At 40.6% G+C, this 24,693-nt stretch overlaps 1 protein-coding gene across 1 annotated transcript in view; it reads right to left on the bottom strand.

Annotated features, from left to right (window-relative positions):
- Positions 1-1,187: 1,187 nt before the first annotated feature.
- The window catches only part of cemip2 (cell migration inducing hyaluronidase 2), a 29,404-nt gene continuing 5,898 nt past the window's right edge, over positions 1,188-24,693 (bottom strand). The window contains exons 5-24 of the mRNA XM_034595926.1: positions 21,267-21,436; positions 19,797-19,988; positions 17,776-17,945; positions 15,770-15,982; positions 14,457-14,662; positions 13,396-13,465; positions 12,251-12,379; positions 11,497-11,585; positions 9,629-9,760; positions 9,167-9,202; positions 8,751-8,906; positions 6,552-6,729; positions 5,448-5,663; positions 5,142-5,353; positions 4,715-4,897; positions 4,328-4,547; positions 4,144-4,248; positions 3,909-4,054; positions 3,250-3,356; positions 1,188-3,139 (exon numbers count right to left, since the gene is read on the bottom strand). Coding sequence (XP_034451817.1) covers positions 2,940-3,139; positions 3,250-3,356; positions 3,909-4,054; positions 4,144-4,248; positions 4,328-4,547; positions 4,715-4,897; positions 5,142-5,353; positions 5,448-5,663; positions 6,552-6,729; positions 8,751-8,906; positions 9,167-9,202; positions 9,629-9,760; positions 11,497-11,585; positions 12,251-12,379; positions 13,396-13,465; positions 14,457-14,662; positions 15,770-15,982; positions 17,776-17,945; positions 19,797-19,988; positions 21,267-21,436 — 3,130 coding nt within the window. The 3' untranslated portion in view covers positions 1,188-2,939. The remainder of the gene's footprint in view (positions 3,140-3,249; positions 3,357-3,908; positions 4,055-4,143; positions 4,249-4,327; positions 4,548-4,714; positions 4,898-5,141; positions 5,354-5,447; positions 5,664-6,551; positions 6,730-8,750; positions 8,907-9,166; positions 9,203-9,628; positions 9,761-11,496; positions 11,586-12,250; positions 12,380-13,395; positions 13,466-14,456; positions 14,663-15,769; positions 15,983-17,775; positions 17,946-19,796; positions 19,989-21,266; positions 21,437-24,693) is intronic.

Raw genomic sequence — 24,693 nt, 5'->3', positions numbered from 1 at the left:
TGGAAGATGCCTGAGGGGGGCCGCCGTCCTCATGTGCATCATTCTCGCCTGCAAGTGTGTCGTACCAATCTGTCCTCGCTCATTTCCAGGACGACGTGAAGAGAGCGCCCGGGCTTCATGGTCAGAGACCATTTTATGGACAATTAATTCACTCTCTGAGCCAGACGCCGCGCTCTGGTGTGTTAGGATTGCACCATATTTCTTTAGGCGGTGACATTTTTTTATATCCTTTCCTTGTCATGGGGCATCGCACACACATGGACACACACAGGGATGATCAGTCTCACTTGGTGATGGAGAGCAGGGGCATGACAGTAGATATTTGTCTGATTTAATGAGGCAAGTCCTTGAATATATCTCAACTTTTATCTGTATGCATCTGTTTGCTGCTGACTCTGCACACTGAATGTCACAGTGAATAATACCTTATCTTTATGTATGCGTGCATTTCTTTTCATTCCTTTATAATTCTATCCTTTATCCTATATATTTTCATTTGCATATTTGTCGAGTTCTCTTTATTTTTCTTACAGTTTTATCTCAAGGAGTGACATCGATGTTTCATTGTCTTTTGTTTTCTGCAAAAATGACAATCAATAATCTAGAATCTTGGATCAGGTTGTATCTATTGGATAATTAATCAAAACTAAATCAAACTGTATTTGTATAGCCCATATTCACAAATCACAATTTGTCTCATAGGGCTTTGACATCTTCTGTTCTGAACCCTCAGCAAGAGAAGGAAAAACTAAAAAACTAAAAACTTAACAGGGGTTAAAAGAGTTTCATCCTTTTCTTTCTACACTCCATCTTGCTATTTTATTTTCAACATCTAACAGTTTAACATGTTTGATGGATGTAAACTGGGATCTCGAGAGGCTCATTATGACTCGACGATAACCCTCTGGCCCCTCCCCTATTTGAAATCAACACAGATGTTTATTGCTACAGTTTGAGGGGGCGGTTTTGTTCGTATACTAAAACCTTGTCTTATTGGTGATTACAATTTTAATTAGAAGAAAAAGATTTGTACCAAGATAAATTTCAGAATGATGGCTAAGGGCTGGTTAAGAATACTACGCTGCCCCCAAGTGGTGAGGCTTTGTATATCTGAAGGAAAACAATGAATTGATGCATGTGGATGTGTACCCTACGAGAGGCTGTTACCTTCAAGTCACACCATGTTATTTTATCAGAAAAGCATAAATGTTTATTTAATTGGCAACTTTATAACAAAGGCTGAGTTTCCATGTTGAATGACTTCACTAAAATCCCTCCAGATGACTTATCAATCGACAAAATACAAAAACACAAGTAAACACATTATACATTATTGACAAACAGTTTTCCATTACATGTACAGTTTTTACAGTTAAACATTAACAAGACATTAAACACCGTATTTACAAAGCTCACTTCTAACTTGCCCCCCCCCCATTAATAACGCTCTGGTTGTGCATCCTTAAAGCATCAATTGAACGAAAACAAAGGATGGAAAAATCTTTCTCTCATTCTCTCGCTCTTTTTGACAGTAGAGTGGTTAAAAGGCAACAAGGTAATTGTTCTCTCGCACATGGTAAGTCACGTACACATAGTCACACACACACACACACACACGCACACGCACACGCACACAGTCACAGATTGGTACTTATCACTGCTCAGTGGGGGAGCCCTGCTCACATCCAAACACCCTATAAAAGATTATATTAACTGTAAATCTCAACAGAAAGCCTTAAACTTTACAGACAGAATATGATGTGTATGTATTTTGCTGCTCACTACTGCACATTCAGGGTGCTATCTCTTTAAAAAAAGCCCCCTGTAATGTATCAAACACAGTTTTGGCGATAATGCACATGAGGCAGTTGAAAAACATTCAATTCTGTTTAAGAAAACAAAAAAAGAAAGAAAAGTAACAAGAGAATATGTCTGTTTGTGCTGCGCGTGTGCTCAGCGCTTCGGACCGACTGCGAAGAGATACATAAAAAGATCTGAGATTTAAAACAAAAGAAGTCCAGTAAGAATCCATGAAAAGGTGCTTAAAGTGTTCAGTTGTCGAGCTGCCCGATGATCAGAGGAGGTTTTCCAGTTAAAAGATTCAGTTGTTACATCAACTCAGAAGCTGAACGATATGTGTGAGGATTGGTGGAAAGAGATTAATGACCTACACTGTTGTCATATGCTAGGAAGGCAAGATGGCCAAATTAATTTCACTGAAAACTACTGAAGACTATTTGAATACAGTATTAATATGGCTTTAATTTATGATTCCTTTTTAAAAATGTGTGTTGCATCAAATATTCCCAAATACACCTAAACCAATGGCTGTTTTATGACACTATATGTTAATGTTTGGCTTTATGTTGCTGTTCAATTATTTTTATAATTTCCTTTTGACCTCAGCACATCTAATCCATCTTCTCAGGTCCAATCGAACACACTCCTTTCAGGGACGGTTTATTTTCAGAATTTCCTACTGGCCTGTGTGTATCTAATGCATTTTTCAGACTCAATACGATTCATTTTGTTTTAATTTACTTCGTGGTAAACAATAAAGTTGGTAGGGAGATGTTAGAAGTTAAGGGATTTGGGTTTTTTTTTCTGTCGTCCGAGATAATCAGCTGAGTTTCAGCACTGCTGAGCTCCATTAGATCACTTTGGCTGATAAGGCAAGTTGTGTCTTTAAAAAGGAAAGTGCATTGACTCAGCGGCCCCAAAGGCACACTTACACACACACATACACACACAAACAAAATTACAAAAACACTCCCCCTGTTCATAATAAAATAACCTTCTCTCCCTTGAAGTCGGTAAACATCTTTGCTATTGTTAATAAATTAAAGGTTCAGCAGTTCACATTCATCAGCTGGTTGTGTGTGTTTGTGTGTCTGTGTGCAAGAGTGTATCGGGTAGGTATGTTGTATAGTTCACATTGGTCATTGTTGTCCCGTGGCTTTCTTGAGTAGCTCCAAGTCTTTGCGGGATTGAGCTGTGGGCGGCGTGCAGCCGTAATCCTCCAAACCCAGCGGTAAGTAACGCTCCTGCAGCCCCAGGAAGTCGTCCCCCTCCCCGGTTCGTAGGGAGACCCATGGAGGGGGCGAAGCACCACCCTGGAACCCCCACAGTGCCAGACTCTCTGTGGTGAGAGGCAGCATTAAGAGTGTGAGTGTTAGAGAAAGAGACTTTTCCTCTAAATACAGTGTCAGGAGAGACAAAGAAAGGGAAACAACGCAGTACGTCACTCACCTTTACTGTGCAGACTAGCAGCTTTGGCCAAACCAAAGGAAACCAGGTATGGAGCAACGCTAACCAGGTCTTTTGGATTACCACGTGTTGCCAGGAGCACTATCGACCTGGTGTGGAAAATAAATCAAACGACATGCAGATTAAAAACAAGTTTCTAAGCACATATGCGATGGGAACAGGCGGCCATTTCTCTGTATCTATTTGTCTGTGGAAAATTCAGCTTTTAACTAGAACTAAGAGATAAGATCACACCTGATTTATTGTTCCTACATTTACATTTGATATAAACATTTTATTGAATACTTTTATGGCTGTTCACGGCCTGGCCCCAAGCTCTATCTCTGATCTTTTAATTCCCTATTTACCTCTGTGCAGCCTGCGATGATCGGACAAGGGGCATCAATGACATGATGTCTTCTTTTATTTATCGACGACTTTCGAAAGGCATATTCCTGAATTTCCTTGTGGTGCCAGGTTATTCGTTTTTATTATTATTATTATTATTATTATTATTATTAATACTATTATTTATGTACTATACGTTTATATTTTAACCATCGCTTTCTTGTGGTGCAGCACTTTGTACTTTGAAAAGTGCTCTATAGATAGATTATTATTATTGTTGTTATTATCATTATTATATGTTTTCCCTGGCTCACCTCTTTGGTATTCCACTTTTAAGGTACTGTTCCATCTTAGCATCCATTTTGGAAAATGAGGTTTTCTTGGTGACTTTTCCAGAGCAGGCGTCCACTGTGACCAGGAAATACCCCGGCTGAGAGAAGGACATGGTCTCCTCATTTACCTGCCAGGGGACAGGAAACAACCAGTTGAAGGGGCTCTCGTCATATAGATAAGGAAATACACAGATATAGATAATGTGAGAATGCTCACAGTGATAAAGGAGCTGTTATCTCCTCTCTGCTGCTGCTCTTTGCTGCTGAGAGACTTGATCTGTGTCTGGAGGTAGAAAGTCCACGGCTCGCTGGAAAACACAAGCTGAGATAGAAACACATTGGTCAGCAGTGGTGGTTTGTGTTTAAAGCAGAGGGGTTATCTTCAAAATATTATTACAAACCTGTTTGGCACCACAGCCTTTGCAGGGCTGCGTGTTTAGAGCCGGCATAGGCACCACAGCTGAGGGGCTCCTGGAGTACTTAGGGTAGGCTTTAGCTGTACAGTTACAGGTCTGTTTGGAGGATGTGGTGGCCATGACCTTCACCCGTTCACAGCCTTTCACTGAACAGTAGCTGTGACCGTCACGACCATGGCGAGCCCGAAGGTAGAGCCACAACAAGCTAAACAAACAGCAGAAAGAGTTTAATAATAATAATAACTTTATTTATATATCACTTATCTAAACAAGGCTACAAAGTGCTTAAAAAAATACATAACTTAAGATAAATCTGATTGCTAACAGAGGAAAAACAAAAGAAGGAAAGTGACAGCACTAGAGTTGTCTTACCCAGCCGGTTGGTCAAAGAAGTACTTCCTTTCCATCGGTTTCTTCTCCAGCTCTGCAAGGGATGACACTGTGCCGTAGTCTGTGAGGTCATCGAAGGTGTTGCTTTGCCTATCGTTGATGTCGGCCATGATCTGAAACGTGGTTTGTGATGGGTAACAGAGTCCCACCAGTACCCAGTCCTCTCTAAGTGACAGAAAGAGAAAGATGGCGACATTAAAAGGTTTCCACCAAGACCATTTAGAATGAGAAAAATATAATTATCTGGTTTGTTAATGAGATTTTTCAGCTCAGAATAATTCTAACATGAATTATGAAATATTTAATAGTTTATGAATATATATTCCTGCTACTCACTCACACACTCACACTCACACTCACACACACACACTTACACACACACACACACAGCTACTTATCTACTACTTACTTATTGAAGTTGATGAGAGAGAGGACGACCTCCCTAGGCGCAGGTCCACTCCAATGCATAGTGTAGCTCTTGCTCATCATCAGGATGGGCTGGTACTGTTGAGATGGCGCCCCCTGGCTGTTAGTCCCCCTTAGTACCAGAGGAGCATCAGGATATTCATCTCTGCTGATGGATAAACTAAGACTGGGGGCTCCCTGTGTCTGGATGTATACCTGAAGAAGACGTTGGAGTTGTAGAGTGCAAAGGTCAGGGGGAGGAGCATACATTTTACATTGGAGTAGAATTGAGTTGTAGGATGTGTTCTACCTGAGAGTAACGGCCGCTGCAGATCACTCCGCTCCACTGGGACATTTGCACACAGCCAGGATGTTGGATTAGGTAGTTGTCAGCTCTGCCAACATATGTGTCGCTGTAGCCTGTGACTGACCCGTCCACATCGTGAAAGATGGAGTTTTTGTCCCCGTCCAGGTCGTTTTCTTCAAACCACTGTCCGGGGCGACCAAAGAACGTCTGCAGACCCACCTGAGGACATCAGTGGCAAAGAGTGTTGTGAATACCTGTTAGCATTATTCCAAAATGTAAGCTGTTATAGTATTTCATTTAAATTTTCCACACACAAAAGACTTTGTACTGCAAAAGGACAGGGAATTGCACCCTGATGAGTTTTTTTTAGTGGATCCTAATTAAAAAAGACTAAACCCCTTATACATCTGTATTTGATGTGTGGTTAGGATGAATATCGCAATGACATCAAGGTTTAAGAGATTAGATTTGATGAGCTACAGATCTGTAAAGATATTTAGGGCTATGTTTAGTAAAGGCAGCACACTGACTAATATCACCACAAGAGGGCATCAGTGATTTGCAATGGTCTTCTTCACAGGCACTATCTTCTTCTTTCTTCTGTCGCAATTATTTTTCAAATAACTACCACGTACATGGCTGTGACCTAAACAAATCAACATGAGGGGATGGTTATAATGGTGAAGAACAAATACCAGCAAACTGCCAAAGAGAAAAACAGTCAGAGCCAGTGTACCAGGAAGATGGACACATTGAGTGAAGACTAAGATAAATAGAAAAATCGGTCAATCTAAAGAATGTTCGCAACTGCAGAGAACAACAGAAAAAAAACGCCAAAGTAAGAAGCAACAGATGGAGAGAGAGAGAGAGAGAGAGAGAGAGAGAGAGAGAGAGAAGGAAGAAAATTCATATGGTTAAACAAGTGAGGTGCTTATTATACTTACTTATTATAAGCAATCCATATTATGAGCAGATTACAATGAGAACAATAAATATGATACAGTATATACGTATAAAACCCCAGGACACATATACTATACATATGTGCTACACACTGGACACGGTATGAGGTGCTTCTGATCTTATCAAACCTGCATGTTCACTCACAGTGGAGTGGAAGCTGAGCTTGGACAAGTTGTTTCGTGGGGTGAGCTGCCACGTGTTCTTCAGGTTGAATCCCACTGCGCTGGTGTAACGCTCTGGTGTGGGGATGAAGCCACGGAACGTGCTCTGAGTGAGCCGCACCGGACCATCGTAGATCTGGAAACCTCGGATCGGAAATGTCCTGCGGTTAAGAAGGAGAGGGAACAGTCCACGATGAGGCAAGACAATTGAAAGCAATGTACAAGTGGTAGAAAATACAGAGTCTTGGACTTGGCCAAGGCCCCAAACTTTGAAATAGTTGCAAAGGGACAAGTCAATAAAAACTCTGCAACATGATTCAGCCGTGAGCTGAAGAGGAATCAGGACATCAGCTCCATAATTCTTGGTTAATGGGGGCGTTCAGTAAATTTTACATTTGCAAGGGTTTCCCCCCAAATTACAACCACGTTAACATTAATGTAGACATTACCATCAATGTATGTACATAGTATTTCAACACATATTATAAAAAATACAGAAAAAATTATAAGAACAAACACGAAGTATACACAATCCATTCATATATTCTGTATATCGCTTTTCCTTTGAGTATCGTGGGGGGTATGGAGCCAATCCCACTTGACATTTGGCGTGAGGCAGGGTACGCCAGGACACACCCACATTCACACCTAGATCGGCTGCATGTCTGTGGACTGTGGGAGGAAGCCAGATGTACCAGCAGAAAACCCCAGCAGGCACAGGGAGAACATGCACACTAAAAACCACTGCATCACCAAGCTGCACCGGTACAATAAAGAATACAGTAACAAGATAATACAAGTTAGAAATTATACCTTTTACCAAAGTAAACAGTGTGTTGCACAAACATCATTTTTTAAATGGAAGTTAAGTAAATCAATAAACACGATGCTCTGAAATGATAATTACATATGCACTCTTCAGCGGGGGGTGCAGATGTAATTATCATTTATTTTTTAACTGTTTCCTGCGTGACTTTGTTTTTCCTGTTGATGTTATCATGAGTATTTTTAACTTCCTGTTAAACCACAAATGAAGATCTAGGGTTACACTGTTGAATTTTATGTGTTTCAATAATGGGGTTGCTATAAAGAGATTTAATGTCACGCTAATAAAACTAATTTATAAGACTTAGCAGTCTTAAGATTTTTTTTTAATGAAACTCCTTAAAAGGATTAAACTGTCATATTTCACCTGAACTATCTTGTTTCTGGCAAAGAAAAATAAAGTATGTCAGCAGCTCTGGCAGTGACTACGATGACGATAGACCAACCCCGGCTGAGCCAGATGTCACAGTGCGGTGAGGAAGCCTGTAAACTGGTTGTAAAGTCGTACTTGGTCGTGACAGTGGTCACATACGGACATAAGCAGTAGTTCTAGAAACTAAAAGCAGCAGCTATTTGGCAAACTCTAGTATATGTTTCTCTCTTTTTATATAACGACCTCTGTAATAAGAAACAAAGACAGAAATAAAAACAGAGACCCGAAGGGAACATGAAGTTCAAAACTCTGCTCTCTTCAAGACTGTCTACTGGGGCTGACATGGCATGACATGGCATGACAGCAGAGAGACTAATTAAACTTCCTCTTCAGAGAAATCCAGTTGTCAGTGTAAGGTGAGACTGACACTGTTCATCTTATAAAACATTTGTCTGGATTACTTGCTAGTGGAAGAGTACTGAGTGAGATCCTCATGTACCTTCCCAAACATGATCAACAATTCAAAATGATACAAAAAACAGGAATTAAATTGTGACATCTGTGGAGCTGTGTGTAAGAAAAGCATGAAAAGACTCCCCTTGCCGTAAAGGAATCAAGTGCCACAGTGAGTAATCCCTATCTACAGAATCTCCTAAGTGTTGCCACCACAGTTTTTCATAAACTGCCTAAAATATCGCTGGAGGGAAGTTAGTCTAAACAGAACTTCCTTTCACGAGTCCCCCTCCAGCGAAAAGCAGCAGCAGCCTCATCCCTCCATCTGTCCAACTATCCGATTGCCCCGCTGGCTCTCTCCTCCTTGTTTGTTTTTCTCGGCATATTTTTCTTAGGTAACTACTCCGACACCGTCCCCTGCAATTTCCGCGGAAGCCCAGTTTGTTTTGGACTTTCCCCTCAATTCCTCACCCACAGTATATCTTTCCTTCCTTCATTAACGTATCCATTCCCGTTTGGCCCCCCCCTCACCTGTTTCTAGGCAGCGTCCTCATCTTTGCATCAGCCCCTCCAGGTCCCCAGTATTTATTTTGTCCTCCATTGGTCCCTCTGTTTTGGCTTTCACCCACAAACAGGGACTGCACCACCTCTTGGCTGGAGCCTTCGTCCTTAGGGTAGCTGCCATCACTGGAAAGGAGATAAATGTATATGGTAATTAAAACATAAATAAATTTGCCTGTAATGCTGTCAGCTTTTCAGGAATAAAAGTAGAACAAAAAAATACATGTCTCTGTGTTACGCAAGAAAGAAATTTAAAGCATCTGCTCTTCGCTCAGTATCTATCAATCACAAATGTTTTGTTTTTCGCCAAGTTTCTCTCACAGTACGGAGAAAAGCAGATACAACTGAATAAAACCATGACAAGAGTGATTCAGTTAAGTACAGACCTGGCAAAGGATAACCCCACTCCATTGTCTGCAAAACTGGAAGCAGAAAAAATGAAAGTTGTGTTAAGAATAGTTTGATATTGATCCAACATTCAGAACATGAATATAAATAAGACAATAAGTAATCGAAGAACCTTTCAAATAGAAGAAAACCATCTGATAACCAATCTGCTTCTACATAAAAAATGTCAGTTCTTTTTACCACTTTGAAGAACACATTTAAATCAATAGTACAGTTGAACATAAATATGGGACGAAAAGGTAAAAGTAAGGAAAAGTGTCTTCACAGGGGAGTTGTGGTTGGAATAAATCAACCATTAAGCTACTAATGCAAATTCTAAGTATCCAAGTTTTTTTTTTGTCTATATGCTTTAGACACCATCCTCTGTTTATCAACAGAAACATCCTCAGTTTTCTTAAAGGCAACCCATTAGTCACATCACAGCCTCTGACTCGTCTCACCCAGAGTTCTGGATGACGATGTCACCCCCACGTATCCACGCTCCCAAGTCGTTGTTCTTGAAGGAGATCAGAGTGTCGATGACGGCCGCCACGCGAGGACGGCTCGGATCAGCATTCTGGTGTGGTCTGAATCTGAAAGTAATACACACAGGTAGACACACAGGGTTTTATATCCATTACCCTTATGACGTTCCCATGACTACACTCATTTGCTCATTTGGTTGTGTGATCCTCATGTAGGTCAATGCACAACACACAAATCGTGAGTAATGGAGCTGATAATCATAACATCATCATACTATAAATCTGCACAGACATAATATATAACTACACTATTAGTATAAAATCTCGGAGTTGTAATGTAGAGACTGCAGGCTTCATTGCCTCCCAAAATGTGAACTACACTGTAGAGGAGTTTACTGCATCATTAAATACAAAAGAGTGTTTCCCCTTTGGGAGCATGAAAGTGCTTAGAAAGGTTTTATGGTCAAATTCCCATTAGAGAAGGAAACATCTTGTGTACAAAGAATTATTGAGAATAACCAAAATAGTGCTCATCCTCTTCTTCCAGCCTAATGCTGGCACTATTTTGAAAATATTGCTCAGCTTAGACATCAGTATTTATGCTCTGGACACCATGAACAGGCACAAATATTAGGGAGATCTGGTCGTTGTTTTTTTGTCATGGACTAAAGTTGAGTTTAGTGACCATTGGTAAATTGTAGCATCTAGCAATAAACTGCATGTGAGGCGTTTTGACATCTGAGTGTAAATTATAGGTACAGAAAGTCACCTGGGATTTCACTCTCCTCCTCTAAACTGCATGAGTCTCTGCATGTGCACCACACACCTATGCACACACACACAAGTAAACTCTAAACCTGTGGGAAAGCTGGTGCAGGATTGTTCGTCATCAGCCTGCACCAGCGGATCGTCTGAAAAACATGAGAGCTCATGCTGCTTTGCTTGGAAATGCAGAAATGGCTGAAAGTACAGCACATAATGAAGAAGAGGAGGAAAAAGACAAGCATACCAGTGCTTTAACCTTTCAGAGGCATTTATACTAAAATAAATGAATCTAATGTGATATATTCTCTTACTATATGTGATTCAAATTATAACCTGATATAATTTTAAATCAGAAGGAAGTATTCTCTGGAAAATAATAACATCTAATACCCTCATCCTAGAAGTTCTTACAATGACCAAACACAAAGGTTACTCTCTGTCTCTCACTTACGCAAGATTAATCCTAAATACACATTTTAACATTTAAAATCCTCCTCCTCACACCTCTGCCCACACACACACACACACACACACACACACACACACACACACACACACACACACACACACACACACACACACACACACACACACACACACACACACACACACACACACACACACACACGCAGAGCGTGGCCAGCAGTCTCTGTGGACACGTAAGATTTTTTCCGTCTAGTTGAGGTCTGCAGAGTGGAAACTCTATCTGTGAAGCCTTATTTTCTCTGTCAACACATTTTGGTCGAGCTTCTACCAAAATGCAGAAACAGAGTAAAAGGCCATCTACTGTATCTATCCCAGTCAATGACCATAATCTACTAGATATACAGAAAGAAGCTATAAATTACTTCATTTATAAACAATCATAAACTGTGGCTTTAAACAAATACATTAGTTAACCACAAAAACCTTAACATTTACATAGAGGAACTGTAAAACCATGATGCATATCATCACCCAGCAGAGACCCTTTAATGGTGCACAGTTATAGGCTTTGTGCAAAAACATATGCAGTATATATACTACTTCTGTAAATGACATATTGTACACTTCCCTGTAAAATGCTGTTACACACATACCTGGCACTGTTATCCAGGCACAGGTATTCCCGGGGGTCAGCAGCACTAGCATTGGAGGTCTTCACTCCTTTATCAATGAACAGACCAGCCTACAAGGAGAAAGTGTGATGACAGTAAACACATTTTCTACAATGGTTGCACATCTAAGATTGACCACCTGTTTCTGCTGGATTTACATACTATGAAATAGATTGTAGAGTATATTTGACAGAGTGGGACCTGGGGCGGCAATAAATGTATTTAATTAAAATGCTGTACAGGTCAGTGTAGAAAGTAGTAAAGGCTGAATTCCTGGGAATAATGTATATACATAAACTTACATGTATGTTTACATAAGTTTTGTGTGTTTAAAAAAATAAGTGTAAAATAAATGGAATAACAAATGTAATGTGTGTGTGTGCTATGTATATGGAAACCCGTGCTCGGAGTTGGTCTTGTGGTATAAGTCAGGTATAGTCTTAAACCTCAGGGCCCCTTCAACTATAAGAGAGGCTGCTGTGGTCACTGCCTGGACAAAGAACTTACAGTTCACCTGCCTGACTTCACTCATTACACAACAGAGCACTATTATAGAGCATGTGCTTGTGTGTGCTTGTGTGTGTGTGTAATTTTTGGCATGAACTGAGTAATTAAGCAGAGAATTATGTGCAACCCTTCTTTCACCAGTTATAAACACTGTATATAAAAAGACTGATTTGAACGTAAACTGATGAATAAAAAAATATGGCTTGAAAATATGCAAGAAAGATGATACCTTGAAGTTGGAGTGAACACGGTTGTTGTAAAAAATCCCAAGGGGCGTGAGCTCCGCCTTGGTCTCTGGTACCAGCCCATGAGAGTCTCCAGTGGAAGAGCTGTGGAACACAAACCATATGCCAGCGTCCTGAAACGGGAAGGAAGAGAAGAGGAATGAGGTGATAAACAGGACAAATCACATTTGTGGGATGACAGCAGGAATTTCATTATCTGGGCTTAGACGCACTTCAGCAATAGGAGGATGTGAGTGAAATACAAAAACAGTGAAACGCATTAAGCATAAAGTATGCATAATGTTGTTTTCTGACTTCTTCATGACATAACTTATAATATGACCAGAAATAATTGTCTGATCAATGTTAGTTCCAGATTGTCTCTATAGTCCTGTTATTTGCAAAGATATCTTAGAAAAATATGTTTTTCAGGACATAATACTATTGAACTTTGACCCCTGACCGATCAGCTCTAAAGGCTAATATTCTGAAGATACCCTCCAAATATCCCCACCAAGTTTAATTAAAATCTGCACGTGTGTTGTAGAGTTATTTTTGTGTGTACACACAAACACAGAGAGACACACACGCATGGGTGAAAACAATACCGGGCTATGGCGTAATAAGTAGAACAGGGCTGGATGTCATTTTGTTCTCATATTCGTCAGGTCCCACAGCAACAATAAACCAGGTGGAGTTCGTACGAGCCCAATAGCTCATTCAAGTTTATGGTTCATCAGACATTGACAGTCAACCTAAATATCACATGAATACCCCCCACCAGAAAGCAGTGTACTGCATACCCCTCCCATGGGAACTTCCACATAGCTTGTGCTCAAATGAAAAAGAGATGAGATGAGGGATCTGCATCTTCTACCTTCATATATTAGGAGTCTCAGTAGTTTATTGCACCCTTCTATCAAACACTAAAGCATGTTAATTCCTGTTTTATTGATGGATCACTTCTTTATGAAATATAAATCTTTAATTATTATTATGTGAAGTTCAGGAACAGCAAAGCCACAGCAGCTTCACAACAGGTCCTGCTGTAATTCACAAATTGACTCTGTGTTGGTCATTCATATTTTTCTTAATAATTTCTAAAAACTCGCTTTGAAGCAGTGTCCCTACATAACCCTGATGTTATTACCTGAGAGCCAGCAGCTGCATTGCTGATGAGGTTGTTGTTTGGGTTGGTGATCCAGAATGTGGAGACTGCCCTGGAAAACACCCCCACCACACACAGATGAGGACACGAAAACAGAAGCAGAAGGGAGATGAAAAGAGCAGTACCATGACATGTCTGGATCATAGCGATCTTAAACAAGTTCCCTTAACAATCCACCTCTCCAACCTAGACCCTGGATGGGGTGAGTCCTGCCAAGACTCACACTTAAACCTCTGGAAACAGACTTTGCCGTTTCCCTCACAGAGGAACCTTTCTTGTTCTTCCAGCGACATAAAAACATCCCGTTGAGAGGGAAAGTTGTTATTGCACGGATAAAAAAACATCCTGCCAATGTCTCTCTCACACATTGTCGCTAATGACAGTATCTCTTTCAAGGACACCGACCTGCTGCCTTCCCTCAAAGTATGTCTGCTCCATCTCACCAGGTTTCCCCACACTGACACCACAGTCAAAAATGTACTCTGACACGGATACATTCACAAGTGGCACGAAGCGTTTGTGTTATTTTGCTCCTGTTGTTTAGTTTTTAAAGACAAGACAGTTGCTCAATGTTTTCTATATTTCCTTACTTAAATATCAAGATGTTGACTAGGTCACATCTCTTAAAATGTATCTAATTATTATCTTTCATTACAATTATCCTCAGACTTGTGCTCAACAGAGCCACAGGGTTTTTGAATTATGGCTGATAAAAAGCTCTGTTCACAACGTTTAGCATGCAAATAATAAAAGTGAGAGTATGTTGTAGAATTGGAGGACTCACCAATGATAAGGAATAAGTTTGAAGCGGCTCTGGAGCATTAACACAGACCAAGAAAAAAGACCATTCCAAAGAGGCAGGTTTAGAATGGGCACTGCACTAGTGTTTATAAATTGAGGAGTCATGCGTTCTTATCCTTGGTTCTTGACTTGCAGTGCTTGCCGAGCAAAGCATTAGACTGCAACAGCCTTGATAATGGTGCAGAAACTCTCTCTGAGCTGTACTCCTAGAGATATAGTATGTCATTATACTGATATCTTACTTGCACTCGGTGCTGGGTGAGGGAGTGTAGCCCTTGTAGACTTTGTCCTTGATGCTGGTGCACAGGGTGTCATTGCGGTCAGTGGGCAGCTGAGTCCCAGGTCGAGTCAGCAGGCCAAGGTTGTGGAAGAAAGTGTTGCGCTGCTCGATCCCATCTTCGAGGAAAAAACAGTGACCCAACGTGTCATAACCTACAGTGTCCTTCACCTGGGTCAAAGAAGGAAGGAAACAAGAGAAATCATTTAGTGCACAGGAGGATTTTCAGGGCAGAGTTCCCAGCAGGAGAGAAAATAAGTAGGTTTTAAATCCAATTCATAGCTCTCTTTCCTTTTCCAAGTAGTGGCCAGTTTGCACCTTAAGGAAATATGCAGAAAATCCTGGTAAACAAGAGGGCAAGGACAACATTTATTAGTCCATCCTGGATTCCCAAACAACCCACAGGAAAATAAAGTACATTCCGGTAGCTAGATGCCAACCTCCTTAAATACTTAAAATTCCTGAAAGAATTTCCTACTGAGACCTATTTTTTATTAAATCCATCTGAAGCTATGTAGAGAATGATGGTATCAAGAGAGGTGCTGAAGAGGACACACAACAAAAGAATATCCACATGGACATTGTGCCAAAGAGGAAACAGGAAAAAACGGAGTCAAACAATGCCATCCAAAAGTCCTCAATAAACCTGTGGTGAAAATTGAAAAATAATGGCCTCTAACTCATTTTACAGAACTCCATTAATTTTACAGTTTGGGTCATTCTTTTGCAACAAGCCCTTATTAATCCCAATCCTTATATTAGCCCGTACTAAAATCTTATTGGCTGTGAAATGAAGAGCACAGATTCTGTTCAGATTCTTCAAAACTGAAACACATTTATCTACGAGAAATTCAGAATTTATTTTCTTGTAAAAGTATAATTGAATGTTGTTTGAAAGTTTAGATTTTTTTCCCTCACAGTATTACCCCATACATTACACACATAAACACACTAAAAAACACAATAATGTAATACATTGGATTTTACTCATGAAACAAGAACAAAAAACATCAACATCGATATAAAGAGAAGAAACGACAGGTTCTATGATGGAGAAAAAGATGGGACAGGAGGGTTTGAAGAGAGAGCTTAAAGAGAAGAAAATGGAGGAAACAAGTGATTACAGTGATCCAGTAATGGAAGCTGTAATTGATGAGAACTCAACAGTCAGCATCACATGGTACTCATTAGTAAGAGCTGTGGGTCTACATCTGTTGTTTCTACAGTATCTCATACATTATACACTTAACTCATCACAGCCGCACACACTTGACTTACCAGCAACCCATTGGTGGCATGGATGGTGAGACAGCGGGAGAAGGAGTGGTGTATGGAGAGTCCGTCCACATAGGTGGGCTCCCAGTAACCTCCCCTCTGGTCAACGTCCCCGCACATGTGGAAGTGGAGGGGGTAGTGGTTCCTCTCTGCCTGTTGACCCATATTCTTCAGCTCCACGTAGGACAGATGCACTGACGAGAAGTTACCAAAGATCTGATGACATTGGACAGAGAGAGCGAATAAAGGATAGAGTGGAGGATTTCAAAACTTAAAAACTGATGGTGCAAGAACAATGAGTTATTCCACAGAGCGAAAGTCATTTAAACTGATATTGTGGAGGGTTACATAAGGTAACATTCTGCTACAAAAGTAAGCAAAGTGTCTAGTCACTCTGGTCCAGTTAAAAGTTTAGATCTGCAGTAGGTTTCTCCGTGTGTCAATGATCCCACTGAGATATGAGCTATAGCTTTGCTGGAACCCTGCTCAAGTGAGTCAAACTTCTCCAGAGCCACAGATGTTCCTCTTTACAAATACAAGATGCGAAGGAGAAGCATAAATTAAAATCTACGTCGAGGTGCACACATGCATAACACAAATGCACTGTGGAGCAAATTTGGTCAAACACTAACATCAACAAATAATCGAATATTCTGTGAATATGCTGTACAATGCTCTCTAGGAGGCCTTTCTGTGGGTATGGCAAAATCCACACAGTCTGGTTCCTGTTAAGGAGGTATTGGCCAATCCCTCCAGCTAACTGTAACTCAACCACACACACACAAAAATACCCAGTTACACAGAATACATACTGCCCAGCTCCCCCTCTGTTCCTCTTAAATGATTGCTGCTATGAGACACCCATGCAAAGAGAGTTCTAAGAAATATACCTAAAGTACAATTACACAATAACATAAGACAAATTACGAAAGGTTTTATATCTGTGTCCAGGTCGGAGCATTGTGACCAATGGATTGAGGACAATGTGCAGTGAGTTCTGTGTGTGTGTTTGTGTGTGTGCGCGTGTGTGTGTGAGATGGTGCTCTTATTGAGGTCTGTTCAGGGGGGTTGGAAAAGTCAATCATTTCAGAGGCAGATTGTGTAATATGAGTTTAAGTGTTTTCGTTGGAGACAGTTGTGGTTGAAAGAAGAAAAAAAAAAAGTGTTTATTTTATTTTGCCCGAGGGGGACAAGTTACATCAAGCCTAAGGAATGTTATTGTCTATTTGCCACAAATGTTAAAGGAGTCATACCATCATTAACTAAATTGCAATGAACTCATTTGCCTACATAGAGAGCAACAGAAGTCCAGGAGGATAAGATGCTCCAGTTATTGCTTTGCTCAACCGTGATCCGTCCTCTGCCATCGGGTTTTGTTCAGATTTATAGACTGCGCATCTTTTACAGAAGGAGCATCGGCCAGAAAAGTAACAGCTTCACATGTTGCAGGAGAAATGAGAAAAACAGAGGGAATGGCAGTCGGAGAAATTGTTGGACCTTACAGAACGAAATGAACTGGGAACATGAACAACCCCTCTCATTTAGGACAGCATATAAATATAGAATGTATGCACACTGGAGCTCTGCAGTATGGAAACCGTCAAGCATGTTACTGCAGACATGTTGACTGTGGAGGTGGCTCAGTGAGCCCCTCCAGGTGAACCAGGGAGAGGGGACTGGGGGAGACGCACATGAGTGAAGCTAATAGAGGAGATGCACATGAGAGAGACCAAGAGACATTACCAAGCTGCAAAGCTGACACGCCAGCAGAAATGGCTGAATTTATGTTTGTAGTTAAGTTTTTGTTTGCCCCTGGTCTCTGAATAAAATGTTAAAGCCTGAATTGTTTGTCTCTGGCTATTGTGGTGAGACCCCGGTGGCATCGTTATATGCCACAGTGACCTTTAATGAAAATGTAAAGTGATGCAGACACTAACATCAGCAAATACACAGTTTAAACAACAGCCAGTGTTTTCAAATTACAAAACGCAAGCACAAATAAAACTCACCTTGATGTGGCCTCCGTAGGTGTCGTGGTTGTAGAACTGACACAGGTTGTCTCCATAGCAGGAGTTTTCCATTTCTCCATAAATGAGAATGTTTCTGGAGAGCAGAGCCACTTCGGCTCGCATGTCCACTCCATCGATGATCTCTCCCACGTGGTTATACTGAGGCTTCCCTGAGCAGCACAGAGTAGACAGGTTGGTTTTCAGTCACATGCTAAAGGAAAAATCTTGCACACAATGCGACAAAACCTGGAAAAAGTGCAAGTAATTATTTTGTATAAACACAAATGTCAATCACTTCATTCCACCCAAGGGAACTTTTTACTAAATAAAATGGAAAAGCGTCAAATCTAAATGAAACATTAACCTTTCCATGAACACCAAATCAAAAAATGTAATGTTAAAACAAACAGGAAGTCGCATCTAATGTAACAAAAAAAGGTAACCTTTAAAAACCACCAACTGCCAACCACAGGAAGTTTCCCATGCAGGACACATCCAAACAGGCACCTACCCACGCCCACCAGATGCCTAAAAACAATAGTAGTCTAATACATGTGAAATACAGAATAATCAACTTTTCGAAAATGTGGAAAGTACCCGTGCCCAGAGGAGTGCAGATGCCAATGTTAACTTTCGGCTGTACTCCATCTGCTCAGCCCTTCCTCACAGCAGCGAACACACACACACACACACACACACACAGACACACAGACACACAGACACACACACACACACACACACACACACACACACACAACCAATACACCCTTCTCTTCAGGAAGGGAGTAGGCAATTGTTGACAACAACGGAATGAGATCAGGAAACGTGTGTGATAAAGAGATGGACAAACAAGTCACATATTGAGAATGAAATGAGAGCAGCAGCAGAAGGAGGAGGATGCTGTTTTCCCCACAGAAATAGATTATATTTGTGGAGGTAGCTGACCAGGGGGGGTGCTTTCTTAAATCACTGCAAATAATTTTGTTGCCAAGTGCTCTATGAAAAATAAACAACTGAACTGAACAGTATACAGCTCCATTGTTTCAAAACAAATAATAAGATGTTACCCTCACCATCCTGACCTGGTTCAGTCAGTGTTTCATTTCATATTTCATATTATTCCAATCAGAACAGTCCCGGCACATGCATTCTGCATCATCTCATGCTCAGCCCGACTGGCAGGCACACAGAGAGTAGAGAGTAAAGAGACAGTAAAAATGCTATTGGTTTATTGATGGTTCACTGGCCCTCCGATGTGGCAGGATTTCTCCTGGAGCTCCTGGTGCCAGTCTGACATTCAGGTCCATTGTGTGTTCATGTGTTTGAGTTGTGCAGCACAAAACTCTAGAATGATATTTGACCAATTTTACATAAACAAAAAAATCCATATGTGGCAAGCTGCAATAAATAAATCAATGTATGGAAACATTGTCTAAAAGGTTTCAAGTCTAGACGTGTTTTCGATTAATTTATAAAAGTGTGGCAGGACAAACTAAACTATGATGTGTAACCACGTTCTAGATAATCATTGCTAAACTCTGGGATGTAGAGCAGAGGCGATGAAACCAAATCCGTTCTATCAGTTATTTTAGCTGAACATATTTTCAAACTATAACCAAACAGCAGAACAGGACAGGGCATCTCTCCAGAATTAGAAAAACTACAATTGCAAGCCTTGTATTTGCTCAGTTCTACTTTTGACAAAGTATTGGTCATGAATGTTTTCACTAACTTTATAATAAGTTTTGCACTGCACTTTTCAAAGCTCTTCCTTCCTTTTTCCTTCTGTCCTTCTCTCCTTTTACCAGGAACTGTGTAGCTCAAAATGGACACTTTCAGTATAAGCCTCGGGTCAGATTTCAAGCCACCCACACATCCACACCCACACCCACACACACACACACACACACACACACACACACACACACACACACACACAAGATAGCGGAGTGGACCAACAGAGGACAAACAACCAGTCAATTTCTGTTTGCGGTCCAGAAAACCATGCTGATCTCTCTCACCTTGTATCCTGACCTGTCTCCTGGTGCAGTGAGGACAGGGCAGCAGGGTAAACTCTTCAGCTTGGTGCATGGAGTAATCTGTACTGGCCATGACAATTTGATCCCCGGGTTTCCAGGTCGGCTGCACTTCATCCTGCAGGTTTAGCACCACCTGGTCCACAGCATCCACCTGAAAGCCTGAAATGGCAAAACCTGCAGGGACACAGCAGAGCACTTGATTTAAAAAGAACATGACGCACACAGCAAAACATGACACAGAACAGAATCTGATGCTTTGATAGTTTTTTAATTAATGTTTGTAATGCCCTTGATTTGAAATTGAGGAGAGCCATGATTATCAACATGTACAGTTTTCACTAGAAGCCACAAAAGATCCTACAAAAGACTTTATTCAAATAAATACAGAAAATACCAGAACATCATAAAAAGTGTTGGAAAATACTATTTCTCCATCTATGTCTATCATATCTCAATGAGTAATGTATTTCCAATGAAGTGTAAATTAGCATCTGGTTTCTGAATAGCTCAAAACCACTTGAAGAAGAGACTCAATTCAACATTTGTACAATATCACATTTTACTGCCTTTCACAATGAGATATTGTGTCACTTTCAAAACGTCTTTTACAAGGTGTGGGCATGTAATTAATAAACAACTCCTAAGGGTGTGCTTTTCATCTGCCTTAGTCCTGGTATGTGTCATAACAGTAAGGTCATAAAAACACTGACAGTCACACAAACACAAGAATGTCTTTCATGTTGAGAGGATTGATCTGTAAAGCACTTGGCCTATTGTAAACCTTGCTCTTGAGCCTGTCTCTAAACCCTTTGCCCTTTCAAAGAAAGAGAAACCTGACATTTTCAGCTGGACATCTTACACAATACTGACTCCGGTTATTTGGACAAATAAAGTCAAACACAGACCACCTACACAAAATGATAGAGAGCACAAACACTATAATAAATAATAATAATAACTTTATTTGTATAGCACTCATCTAAACGAGGTTACAAAGTGCTTCACACAAAGGTCGATGGCAAAATGAAGAATCGATATTAAATGGTTTGTATTTATAAAGTGCTTTACAGTACAGTTTGCCATTCACCCAATCACAGACACATATTCATACAGTGCTTCTATTAGCAGCACTTTTTTGATCTATGAGGGGCAATTCGGGGTTCAGCATCTTGCCCAAGGACACTTCGACATGCAAATGGGGAAGACTGGGGATCGAACTGCCTGAACTCTGGTTGGAGGATGACCGCTCTACCCCTCAGCCACAGCCTCCCCCCATTGTAATAACATATATTCTGTTCAGTCCAATTTAAGAGCCAAATCATGACATAATAAGGTCAACCCTTAAGTTTATAAAGAAAACCTGTTCCCACAAAGAAATGTCATTTCCTCATTTGTAATAGCTGTCAACACTCAAAAATAGACTAATGTAGAAAATCATAAGCTGTTGCTCACCATTCTTCCATTCGCTGTAGGCAGTTACTGAGAAGCCCACTCCGTCCACGGTGGTGAAGTTGCGTGTTGCAAGAGCTCTGCCTCCCGTGTCATGGTTTTCATGTTCCCTAACGTCCTCTGAACATGACGTGTTGCCGCCGTCGACCAGAGAGACCAGGGCCCACGCCTGTCTGAAGAGACCGGAGGGATGAGGAGAGAAGTGGGAGAGACAGGAGATCAAGTCATTATCAGACATAAAGTATTTGATATGGATGTTTCACACATCTATTGCAAAAAATAACAAATGACCAAGATCTGGGCTTTAGTTTTCCACACACTTTCTTTGGATGAGGAAAATAATCTTCAAGGTCTTGTTCTGAATTCAAGTTCTATATATTTGTTTGTATTTGTGTTTGACAATGACATTTTAGGAATAATTTACAACTATATATATATATCGGCCAATACACAGTATCTGTGTGGGAATTTTTTTCACTCCTTAATATCGTAATATTCTCTCCTCATTACTCACTATCTCATCTATTGCCATCTTCACATTTGTACCTCACAAACACAAGTACCAGTGTTTTAATCCTTTTACAGGCTCACTTAGTAGTTAATGATAATACGCAGCCCAATTGTCAATGCTATTGATCAGAAATTAATTTTGCACCCTACGGGACCCATTATTTGCGACAGGAAACCTTAACAAACATGTGAAACCCTGAGATGTAATGCGAGCTGAGAGCTAGCACCAAAATCAGTGAAGCAGTTTTAGTTTAAGAGGATTTTAGTGATTCAAGTTTACATAATATCTCACAGATGCGACAGTTAGTCGGATAAAGGGTGTGCCCTGAGCTGAGTAATAACGCTTCTCTGTGTGTCTGAGTGTCTGTGTTCATCATACACACACACACCCACCCAAAAATGTCTTACAGTGAGACAACAGATCATTACAGGCAGACATTTCAACAAGATATCTGAAAAACGGGATTAAAGAAGCCACTGTGCCACTAACGCCTGTGATGAGCCTGAAGTAGGACAGTAGGTGAAAGAGGAGCAGGAAGCTGAATATCAGTGGGAATGTCCTGTAATAATAAAAAGACAGAGAGAGGAGTAAAACTAAAGCAAACAGAAAAGCAGGAGGATTATTAATATGAAAAACAATGATTACAGGAAGGGTGTGCGTGTGGCCCGGAGGGATACTGGTTGTACCTACTACCACGTCCAAAGATTCACTCAAATCCTCCCCAGGTCCTCCCTTCTCACTGCACTGCAAAATATCTTATAAAGCAGGAATGTAAAAAAAATCATTCTAAATGAGATTACAATGATTGAGTAAGCATGAACAACCATTCGAGCGGAGGAGCTCGAGGGTGTGGAGGGCGAGTGGGACTGGGTGTGTATTTGAGGGCGTATGACTTAAAACCAGGCGGTGTGCAGCCTTCAAATGTTTCAAATGTCATGCCCTTAGCTTCTTAAGAATGACTTCTTTCTTTTTTGTTGTTGTCCAGCATCAGCTGAATGAGTCCAAACAAGCATAAACATGTCTTTGCTATTCATGGTTTCAATAATATTTTAACACCATTGTTTTGACTGTGACATGACCTTTTCACTCTTTGTCAGCACAAACTGACCCTGACCAACATGACCTTCTACCACAATTTAACCACACAAAAGCCTATTCTTAAACTTATGGAATCCTGGATATGCAGCTGTGCATTTTGAAGGACTACAGGAAAGTATTCAGACGTAGAAGTCTTGTTTCCAATAGACACAGCTTGAACCACTCTAAATACAGTAAACAGTGTCAGTGGCAATTTCCTAAACTCACCTTTACATTTACATTTCTAGCTCTATTACTTCAGATACTATACTTTTAACAGTTAAGCCTACAGCTCCTGGCACATTTGAACACTGTACTTAAAGTAGTAAAATGCTCCATCTACTCCTTGGAGAATGATCTTTGGAATAATCACAAAAAATAAACTATGTGCACCAGAGGGACTTAGGGACTTCATATTCCCAATGTTTACCCACTAAATCTCCCTGGGTTTCAGTCAGTGATTCTCTTAGGTCCAACATGCCTCTGTGCTAATATCTGTCTCAGTGCGTAATAATTGCACCCACTGGCATAACCACAACCAAAACACATGTCTTTGTAGATGAAAGAGCCCCTGTGCCATGTCACTGTGCACCCCGCTGATACACAATCAGGATCCATCTGGAGATCCACTCTGCTCTTTCATTTCAGCCCCAGTGCGTGGCTTTTCCTGTTGGGGGAAAATATCAAGGAAGGCCCCTTTTCTGTCCGTAGGCTGCTATTAAACAGCCTGCGCACTTTATATGTGAACCAGAAGATGAATCCAACAGTTAGAGGAAATAAGAGAGGGTGGGTGTTTCACTTTTTCCTTTTGGCACTTCCCAGGGTTGATGTTAATCAGCGTTTTAACAACCTCATTGTTTGACCGGAAATAGGGAATGTGCGGATTCACTACAGACGCACATGAGTGGGTGTTCATGTGCGTCTGAGCGCTCTTCTGAGAGGCAAAGATTAAAGACAGAGGGGTCAACAGGCACGAGGCAACACATTCATGGATCTGTGCCAGGAAGGATGGTTGACGCCACAAAGACCAACCTATAGAAAACACAATTGTTTTTACCTCCACCAAGGAGGTTACGTTTTCATTGCAGTTTGTCTGTGACTTAGACTTTCTTAAACTAAGTGGAAGGGTGGGGGCATGGGTTCTTTAACATTGAGAGATAGGGTGAAGAAATAATGGGGAGAAGAAATAATGGAGAGATGTTAATGAAACAAAAATGTAGAGTGATCATTTGTATGAAAAGATGCTATTTGGTGTTGATTTGAATAATGATTCGGATGTATGTGATCTCAATATATGTAAATGAAATGTGGTGATAAGTGGCCAATCAGCCATGGTGGATGTGCTCTCCCAGTGCCCTTCTGTTGGGTCATATGGTAATTTCAACACTATCGTTGATTTCTCAGAGAATAATTCATTGATCTTGATGAAAGAAAATCATACATGTTTAAGGGACTGATATTTACAAGTGTCTACAATTTGGTGCAGATCCAAATTGAATTTAAATGTGGTTTCCTAAGGGGACTGTTTGGCACTTGGCAGAGTTGTAGCTGTTTAGTTTGTATTAAATTTTAATAAGGTTTATAGGGCACTCTGACATTACAGCACATCAAATAATAAAAGTAACTTAAATGAGTTCCCAAGTAGGTTCCAGCCACATTCCCAGCTGTTTTTCCACAACACTCCATTACATATAATGAACTGATCATTATACCTAATCCTGTAGATTATATGCTTTTATTACCCACCTTTTCCAGTCTACCATCACTCATACTAACAAAGTGCGACTTTATTCAGACACTGAGCGGCATGCTGTCTCATAAATGTGTTCTATGTGTTTCCTC

This window comes from Hippoglossus hippoglossus, chromosome 9, assembly GCF_009819705.1.
Source record: "Hippoglossus hippoglossus isolate fHipHip1 chromosome 9, fHipHip1.pri, whole genome shotgun sequence".
NCBI classification, from domain to species: domain Eukaryota; kingdom Metazoa; phylum Chordata; class Actinopteri; order Pleuronectiformes; family Pleuronectidae; genus Hippoglossus; species Hippoglossus hippoglossus.
Note: the sequence above shows the minus strand (reverse complement) of the source record. Positions and strands in the feature narration are given on the sequence as shown.